Source organism: Lottia gigantea (assembly GCF_000327385.1).
Source record: "Lottia gigantea unplaced genomic scaffold LOTGIsca_43, whole genome shotgun sequence".
Classification (NCBI taxonomy): Eukaryota; Metazoa; Mollusca; class Gastropoda; family Lottiidae; genus Lottia; species Lottia gigantea.
This window is the reverse complement of record NW_008709504.1, coordinates 1,041,267-1,051,420: the sequence shown is the minus strand read 5'-3', so window position 1 is coordinate 1,051,420 and position 10,154 is coordinate 1,041,267. Positions and strand designations below refer to the sequence as shown.

General features: G+C 32.4%; 3 protein-coding genes across 3 annotated transcripts in view; all 3 read left to right on the top strand.

Annotated features, from left to right (window-relative positions):
• LOTGIDRAFT_164080 (hypothetical protein) overlaps nucleotides 1–797 on the top strand; it is a gene marked incomplete at both ends in the record, with an annotated part of 2,593 nt that extends 1,796 nt beyond the window's left edge. The window contains one exon of the mRNA XM_009060571.1: nucleotides 738–797. Coding sequence (XP_009058819.1) covers nucleotides 738–797 — 60 coding nt within the window. The remainder of the gene's footprint in view (nucleotides 1–737) is intronic.
• A 3,481-nt stretch (nucleotides 798–4,278) lies between these two features.
• On the top strand, nucleotides 4,279–7,574 carry LOTGIDRAFT_164079 (hypothetical protein; the record flags this gene model as incomplete). The annotated part of the gene is made up of 3 exons (XM_009060570.1): nucleotides 4,279–4,704; nucleotides 6,088–6,258; nucleotides 6,954–7,574. 3 exons carry the CDS (start codon nucleotides 4,279–4,281, stop codon nucleotides 7,572–7,574), a joined length of 1,218 nt encoding a protein of 405 aa, XP_009058818.1.
• A 1,850-nt stretch (nucleotides 7,575–9,424) lies between these two features.
• Nucleotides 9,425–9,997, top strand: LOTGIDRAFT_164078 (hypothetical protein; the record flags this gene model as incomplete). Its single annotated transcript, XM_009060569.1, has 1 exon — nucleotides 9,425–9,997. One exon carries the CDS (start codon nucleotides 9,425–9,427, stop codon nucleotides 9,995–9,997), a length of 573 nt encoding a protein of 190 aa, XP_009058817.1.
• Between the last annotated feature and the right edge of the window lie 157 nt (nucleotides 9,998–10,154).

Genomic DNA, 10,154 nt, shown 5'->3' with positions numbered 1-10,154 from the left:
CGTGGGTATTCTAAACGATTTTTACGAAACATAAAAAATTCCACCTTAGCACAGATAGCAGCTAAAAACATACTTTATGCCGAAGTGCCTCCAGGTTTAAGAAGTGCTCCATGTTTGTCCAGTAGATGCAAAACACGTCCCTTTATATCAGAAACTCATTATTTTGTAAGCAACTCTACGAATAAAAGGTACCCGATCCAGGAACATCTAACATGTGAAAATTCGAATATAATATATTTAATTTCATGCAAGAAATTACGAATTCGCTTTAATGCTCATAGGTCAGACATCAAATTAAAGAAAGACAAGCCTGTTTCTAATCATTTCAACCTCGACGACCATTCAATAGACGATCTCACCCTAATCCCAATTGAGCGTATAGAAATTGACTTGCCCGAAGATGAAACTACCAAATTCCGTCAATCTAGGGAGGCCCATTGGATTGAGACATTGAATACAGCAAGACCTATAGGACTAAATATTCATCATAATGTAGGCATAGCACCCTTTGTTGTCCCGTTTAATACAACCAGCAATCGAGCAAGCAAGATAGTTCATGCCCACTATAAGAGCCTTCAAGAGAAATTCCCCCATGTCTATAAGCAGAAAATGATAGTTGCATATTCAAAAAATAAGAACTTAAATGATAATATTGTTCATAGTAAACTAAAAACAATCAGTACATAACAGATACTGTACTTCTCGCCCATCGGGCGAGTTATTTTTTCTAATTTCAGATCAGAATAAGAACAGAAGAAAACCCAGTATCAAGACCCTTAATCCTAATTTCTAAATAAAGTGTCTGCTCCACCCTAGGCCTGTACATTTGGGAGAATCAAACCCTCCCTTCCCCGAAATCTAATCATTTCAACCTCGACGACCATTCAATAGATGATCTCGCCCTAATCCCAATTGAGCGTATAGAAATTGACTTGCCCGAAGATGAAACTACCAAATTCCGTCAATCTAGGGAAGCCCATTGGATTGAGACATTGAATACAGCAAGACCTATAGGACCAAACATCCATCATAATGTAGGCATAGCACCCTTTGTTGTCCCGTTTAATACAACCAGCAATCGAGCAAGCAAGATAGTTCATGCCCACTATAAGAGCCTTCAAGAGAAATTCCCCCATGTCTATAAGCAGAAAATGATAGTTGCATATTCAAAAAATAAGAACTTAAATGATAATATTGTTCATAGTAAACTAAAAACAATCAGTACATAACAGATACTATACTTCTCAGAATAATAACTGAAGAAAACCCAATATCAAGACCCTTAATCCTAATTTCTAAATAAAGTGTCTGCTCCACCCTAAGCCTGTACATGAATCAAACCCTCCCTTACCCGAAATCTAGCTAAATCAGCATCATTTGCAAGATTTCTTACCGGTTCTTTTAAAACACTTCCATCGGGTATCCAACCTGAGAGTGAATCGAAATCTTTAGGATATAAAACTGTTTTCAACATTGTGTCGAATTCCCCAGGGTGTTTAATTGTTTATATCGGATTCCATCTTTAATTTTGAAATCGCATCTGAAATAAGCATCGGAAAGAAGCAACCAATTCGATAATGAATTTATTCCAAAGGTAATTCTACCACCATCATTCAATTGGGATTTAGAACCAACAGTCGGTGAGATGATAATATAATCCTCTTTGTTCGTGTTAAATGAATAACGAATCGGATCGTATAATCTAAAGATTGGATCTAGTATTTTATTTGCCATTTTTAAGGTTTAAAATTTGAGTAGAAAATTGTTTTCCAAAACAAGAGTTATCTCCATTTTCTATTAAAAAAGGGTATTTTAATATGCTTTTTTGATGGAATGTAGTAATTGATTGAAGGCGTTTTTGGTGTATGAAATGTAGGGAGTATAGGGTGTGATAATTTAAGAGAGTTTAGGTCTTTTTTGGGAGGGAATTGATGGAATGTAGGGTGTTTAGGTCTTTTTTGGGAGGGAATTGATGGAATGTAGTGTGTTTAGGTCTTTTTTGGGAGCTTATAGATTGGTCGCATTTTCCCCATGAAATGAAATGGAATGGGGAATCCCCGTGCGACCAATCTGTAAGCTCTAGTACTACTCACTGAACAAAGTTTAGAGAATTAAACTCAAGAAGAAATAAGAAGAGTAAGAGAGAAAATAGAAAGTGAGAACAAATTGGGAGAATAAAATCAAGCTCACTTGATTTTATTTTAATAAAAAACATATTAAGGAATATTGTTATGCACATTCATGAAGCTTGGGACAAAATTTTAATTCAAAATTTGACTTGGAAACTTTCATGTCCACATATGTGGACATGGGGTCTGGATTTGACAAATCAACAAATATTGTCCGCTGTAGAGTATGTTGTTTTTACGATCTTTTGAAAAGGATAAGAAGTTAAAATCTACTTTTAGGAAATAGGCTATGCTCTCCCTTATATTTGGAAATTTCAACAAGAAATCTTACGTCAGTTTTGAGGAGTTATCGCCCTTTAACCTCTTTACAGTAAGTGCTTCTATCAACATCAATGGCTCGTAAACACTCTAAAACACTCTCGTCCGTCCGTCAACATTTGCTTGTAAACGCTCTAAAAACTAGATTTTTTGATGGAATCAAATGAAATTCGGTATGTGTATACATATTCATAAAACGAAGATCAAGTTCGAATTTGAGCTATTTTCAACTGTTAGAAGTAGAGTTATTGCCCTTGTCCCAAAATCTTGAATATGCTATTACTCTCTTAGTTTTCAACCGATTTTGATGAAACTTAAAATGGATGTTATTGGACCTAAATCGAAAGGTTTGAGAAAGTTTAGTTTACTTCTGATTAAATTTAAGGCTTTTTCAAGATTTAGGCCTCTTACGTCAGTTTTGAGGAGTTATCGCCCTTTAACCTCTATACAGTAAGTGCTCCTATCAACATCAATGGCTCGTAAACACTCTAAAACACTCTCGTCCGTCCGTCAACATTTGCTTGTAAACGCTCTAAAAACTAGATTTTTTGATGGAATCAAATGAAATTCGGTATGTGTGTACATATTCATAAAACGAAGATTAAGTTCGAATTTGAGCTATTTTCAACCGTTAGAAGCAGAGTTATTGCCCTTGTCCGAAAATCTTGAATATTTACTATCTGCATGCCGTGGTGGGCGTATATGGCTGTGGTCCACTATCTTTGATCTAGCTAACAGTAATTGTTGGCTGTTGTATAGATTGGAAAGTTGATCCAATATGCAATCATTTGATTTCAGAAGTGCCATTGCCTATTCTCTATTTACAAGGGAGCCGCGGTGGCTCAGTGATTTAGACGCTTGCTAACCTAAGGTCCAGGGTTCAATCCCGGCATAGGTCGAGATAATACCTTCGGATTTTTCAACCCGGTTTCCCCCCGTCAGTGATGCAGGTTAGAGGGGCTGACATGGAAAAAGCGTCTAGTCGTTCGGATGGGACAATAAACCGAGGCCTACAGGCTGTGCACGTTAAAGTTCCCTCGACAGTTGGAAATCGAAAAGACCAGGCTTATGCCGCTGTCCTGGCAAAATTTCCCTCATCGCACCCTGCATGGCGTTGCCCGTCTTCATTAGCCCACAAGGTGCAGAAAAGTAGGACGTAAAACTCCATTCATTTCATTTTTTTATTCTCTAATTACAGAAAATGATGAGGACAGCAGCGAGGATGAGGAAAATACACCCCCTCAAAGAATTGATAATAACTTAAATGCAATACCACCTTTAAAATTTCGAAAACAATCAAAGCATTTGCCAAAAGCGATTGAATTAAAAAATGCTGATAGGTGCAGAAATCCTGGATGTCACCATAAAACAAGAGTTCATTGCAGTAATTGTAGAGTGTTGCTGTGAGTTGCATCTAACAGAAACTGCTTTTTTTGTTATTTTTAGTCTAGAAAAGGGAGATAACTCTTTTTTGGATAAAAAAAAAGACCACAATTTCTTCGTTAAATTAACTCATTTAAAAATAGGATGAGTTTAATTCTAAAGCACGAACAACACAGATTCGAAGATAATTCGGGCGACGGTATCTTTTCTTCATTATTTTCTCTAGGTAAAACAATAATTCCAAAAGTAGCTAGCTTTGTTTCAAAAAAACAAGTCACTCATTTCAACCGGAGCGAAAGCCATCGGCTCAATCGCGGAAGCGGGAAAGAGTATAAGCGACACAGTGAAACAATCTAACGAGTTGAAAGAATTAGAGCTAAATACGAGAACTTCGAAACAGGAGATTAGAAAAAAGGAAAGGAAAAGGTTTTAAAGTTATAGGATAAAAATGATTATCGCTCACGCTCCAAAAACTTATTTCGGTTCAGGAGATATACAAAAATCATTGGGTTCTCTTTCTGGATTTCCATGGGTGAAATATCCCGGAGAAAAACATCTTCCCGGTCATAATAGGTTAGATCTGCGATTAGACGAAAACGATAAACCCAAACCAGGGGAAGAACCAGTAAATAGAGTTGATGCCGCTGCGCTTAAACACGACATACTATACAGAAAAAAAGACATAAACTTCAGACACGAAGCAGACAGACAAATGATAATCGAACTTGAAAATATTCCAAATCCAACTTTCAAAAAGAGAATGCAAAGAGCATTAATCATTAAACTGTTAAAAGCAAAGATGAAATTAGGCATGGGATTGGCGGATGAAATTCATAAAGAATTTAGAAAAACTAGAAACTTTTTAAAAGTTAAAGTGTTTGAAAAAGATGAAATATGGTCAGCCGATTTAATTCATATGCCAGTCGAAAGAGGATTTAAATATTGCTTAACAGTTATAGATTTGTATACGAGATATGCTTGGGTTATTCCTTTGAAAAATAAAACAGGATTATCAGTCAAACACGCATTTGAAACGATTATGAAACAATCTAACCGACATCCAGAAAAACTGTGGGTAGATAAAGGAAGTGAATTTTATAACAAAATTATGAAATCTCTGGGATTTGAAATTTACAGCACGCATAACGAAGGTAAAGCTGTAGTAATAGAAAGATTTAACAGGACTCAAAAAAAATAAATTATTCAAAAAGTTCACGGAATTGAAATCTCAAAAATGGCTTAAAATATTACCAGAGGTTGTAGATGAATACAATAACAAAATTCATTTATCTATAGCTGTCACACCAACACAAGCCTCGAGTAATCCAAATATTATAAAGTCAATTAACGCGCAACATAACTACGAAAATGAAATAAAGAATTTAAATATTAAACCCAAATTTAAAGTCGGAGATCGAGTTCGTATAAAGCAAATTCGAAAAAGGTTACGTTGGATACTGGACATCGTTGATAAAGTAAACACCACATCACCTCCGACATATGAATTAATCGATCAAGACAAAGAACAAATCATAGGAAGGTTTTATCAAAACGAACTTCAAAGAACCGACTTTTAAAAATGAATGAATTTCTCGAAAACAATGATGAAGAATTTGATAGAAGATTAAGAAATTTAGATGTAGAACAAGCATTTACGCTTTCTTAAATTTAAATTTTTTAGATTTAAATGCAAATTTATGTTCAAAATATTATTGAATGTGTTCTATCAGAATGTTATACAATTTTTTCAAACACAAACTACGTATATATTTCATCAATTGGGATTTCAACAATACTTAGCGCATACTCCTCAAAAAACCGACTTTTTAAAATGAATGAATTTCTCGATAAATATGGAAGCGACACAACCACAAACTTTCAACTTATGAGATGGGCGAATTATATTTCTTCGATTCTTATGGATTAGAACCCACTGAAGAGATAATGCAATTGACTAATAAACCAATCACATGTTGTTCCTTTCAAATTCAATTACCGGGACAAAAGTTTTGTGGTTAGCTTTCACTTTGGGTTTTATATCAGTTGAGTTTAGAAAAACAATTCGAAGAAATTGTAAAAAATTTAACTCAATAAAAATGGCGAATAAGTTTGGATTAGGTTCTTTATCTTTAGAAACTAAAAAAAACCTAACACTACAGCGTGGATAAATAAAGCGAAAACCCACTTTGTGGATCAAATCGGAGACACTCTTCAAGGTGATTTAGATATGAACAATTTCAAAGTAACTAATTTAAAGTCTCCGGAAAACGACAATGACGCCGTTCATAAGAAGTATTTACGGGAACAAATAAATTCAATTGAAGTAAATAAAAACCATTTAGAAGATAAAATAAGTAATGTGAAAAGATTCTTCAAACGTCTACTAAATAATAATAATTTTGTTAATGATACTAAACTACAACAAGAGGTAAAAGGATTAATAAGTTTTATTCAAAAAGAATTGGTCAACGTAGCGAATAAAACTGAGTTACAAAATTTAATTTCATTAATATCTAAATTAGATGATAAGATTGCAAAACAAAAATTAGACATTCAACAATTAATAGATAACATTCCAGATGAAAATGAAGATACGTTTCAACAGGAATTAAATGATCTCGAAACTAACAGTGAATTACAAAAAGAACTAAGAAAATATTAAACAACAAATACAAAACATAGATGATAGCGAAATCAAAACCTATATTAAACAACAAATACAAAACATAGATGATAGCGAAATCAAAACCTATATTCAACAACAAATACAAAATATTGATGATAGTGTTATTCAACAACAGATAACCACTATTAATAACCTAGTTTTGAAACAGGACAAAAATATAGTCGCATTAGAAAAAAAGTATCTCAAGAAAGAATCATATTATTTCAATCTTCCATTTGTAAGTTTTAGACGTGACGATGATGCTTCTATTACTGATAATATTGATAGATGAGTATGAATATAAAAAATATGGATTTACGGTAAATATAAGAGTATATTCTGTTCTATATGGTGCTATTATTAACCCCTCAGATATTTTTGATATGATTGAATTTCGTCCATCAAGACGATTTTTTTTCCGAGGAAAAGTTATAATTGAAATAACTTTTCCTTTTCAGGTAAAAGTTGAATCAATATTCTTCAGACAAAACTTTAGTTTATATAAAAAATTTAACGCTCAAAAAATTCTTCAGTTTATCAATGGTACAAAAAATGTAGAAATTAAAGAATTTGAAATTAACGACGAAAACAGCAAGCCTCGTCACTTATATGAAATTAAAACGAGTGGAAAATATATAGACAGGTTTAGAATGTTAATCATACCAGATAAAGAAGAAGATGAATTTACATTGAGTCATTTTGATATGTTATTGGAAACGGAAACTCCACCATCAACAAGTATTATTAGAAATCCAGAACCACAAAAAGAAGGAAATATGAGTTATGAGTTTTTACGAACGTCAGACTTTGAATACGTAAAACTATATTTTGTTCATAGTGATATATTTACCTCAATTGATATTCATAAAAGTCAACAAAAAAAAAAAATTTTGATACCAACAATAAGAGATGATGTTGATGCATATGTTAATATATCAATCTCTATTGAAAAACCCAAATTTTCACCTCCTCTGAATAAGATTAATGATTCGAAAGAACAAATGTCGTTAATATCAGTAGAAGTTTTTATTGATGATGGTAAACAAGAAACAGCTTTATCAGAAATTCATTTAATTTAATTACCTAAAAAATGGAACTCGAAAGTAGACAAAAATATATGATAGACAAACAAAACGAACTAAATCAAAATCAAAATCAAAACAATTCAACAAATGTAGACAGACATGGAGTAGAATAGATTCTGTTTTCAAAACATTAAGTACAGTTTTAACACAAGGGATAACGGTGGCAACAGCCGTAACCGGTGGATTAATGCTTCCAATAATTGTCCCAACTGTATTAGCCGCGTTCACTGCCGTTCAAACTTCATCTTGTGGATTTATTACTTTAGGTTTTACATCAAAAAAGAAAGCTTATTATAAAAAGAAAACGGAAATTTTAAATACATATCTTAATAAATTATTCATTTTTTTTCGAAAGATCGAGAGAAGATAAGAACATAACCATTAAGAATTAGAAGAATTCAATGAAATCTTAGATAAATTTGATGTAGAAATATCGTCAATAAAAGTTAAAAATTCCAGAATAGATACTTAAAACAAATAATGGATAAAATTGGAAATTTAAACCAACCTCTATTTAAAACACTTTTTTCAAAGATATTCAATTCAATACCTAATTTATTTTCGCGTAAATTTGACGAAGAAGATGAAGAAAAATTTAAATATGTAATTGATAGGACAATCGATATTTTTAAAAATGGGGAAAATGAAATTAAAATATCAACCACAAATATGCTTTTTTCAGAATTAATCAAGAGAATAGTTATTCTATTTAATGATTTTAAAATTAAAGGTCAAATTGAAATAAATGGTCAAATATATGAAAAGGGTGAATATAAACAAGACATGAGATTTTCTGGATTCAATGCTCAAACTTTCAAGATTAATCATTCAATGCATGATAAATCTGATGCCTCTTATTGGTATTTTACAGGAGAGATTATTTTCCGCAAAAATAATTTTAGAATAGTAAAAAGATCTAAAACTGGCAGAGGTGGTAATCTACTTAAAAAGATAAATGAATACAAAGGCGAAAATTGTTACATACCAAGCGATGGTTATTGTTTTATAAAGTGTGTAAATCACTTCATGAATAAAGACTTAAAGGAATCTCAAGATTTCGTCAACAGTTTTCAAAAAGCAAAAAGAAAAGGAGTGAAAGATATGTAAACATAGACTTAGATTGGGTTTTTTATTTACACACAGAACATTTCTGTTTGATAAGAAGAAATAATAAAGCTTTATGTATTAAAGAAATAGAAGATAATTACGATGAAAATGTATAGAGAACCTGCGGGGATGATGATGCAGTAACATGTTTTGCTCAGTTAAAACTAAACGTGATTTCACAACCTCATGATGATACTTTATTCGCTTGGGATTGCGAAACCTATTGCGAAAATAAAGCTATTCCTTATTGTTGTACTTTAGTCAATTTGGAAAAACTAAGGAAAAAACTAGAACTAATTAAAAGAGTATTCCCAGATTTAAAGCGAACTGATCCCATTCCAGAAGAATATTACAACAAACTCATGATTAATATAGTAGAAATATTTGTAGGAACAGATTGTTTCGATCAGATGTTGCGTCGTCTAGGTACAGTAGATCAAAAAAGACTAACCTTAATTGCTCATAACGCCAGTGGTTTTGACAACTGGATTGCACTTCAAAGCATTAATAAACTAACACAATGTCCACTAGTAACAGATAAAAAAAATTCTATCTCTTCCTTTATCTAATCCATATACAGAAGAAAGATTGCAGAAAAAGTTGAAAAGAGAGAAAAAAAGAGATAAAAAAATATCTGATAAAAATAACTATTTACAAAACATATGTCTCACTTGTTCCTATCAACATGAATCATCTAGTTTGGCTCATCCAATCTACCAATGAATTTAAGAAAAATAATGAATGTAGACATTGTTAAATACACCAAAGATAATTGGGAATCTTTAAGACACGAATGGGAACCTTACGCTAAAAGAGATACGTTATGTCTCGGGGCTTGTTTGATAAAATACAATCAAGCCATGAAAGAAACTGTCTTCCAAAACGTTTCAAATAATCTAACGGCTCCTTCTTTATCTTTAAAGGGTTGGTATTATTTATATCATTACGATAAAGAAATGGTTGAAGAAGAATGGTATGAAACTACTAGAATGGTTCCGAAACACATTGAAAAAGAAAAAATAGAAAAAGTTTATTCACATACTCATCCTTTTATAAGATATTTTATCAGACAATCCATTAAAGGGGGAAGAGTTTCTGCTAACAGAAAATCATTTGAAACGAATAAAATGGATGAGATTTGCACCATTTTAAAGGAGTATCTAGAAAGTGACACTGAAGGAATAATAGATTTATTCAAAGAATACAGTGCTAGCACGAAAGATAAAACGGAAGTTCACGCTAAACTCAAAGAGCTGAACTATTCTAAACTGATGGCATTTGACGCTCTGGGTTGTACGCCTCTGCTATGACAGAAGGTGAATATCCAAAAACTGAAAGTGCAAGAGCGTTTCTACCATAAGAAAATAAAGAATTTCTCAAGCTCTTTAATGAACAGAAATTCAGACCTAGAACTGCTATTTTAAAAGTCNTGGTTTGAATATCCGCAAAAACATGTTCTTTCAACCT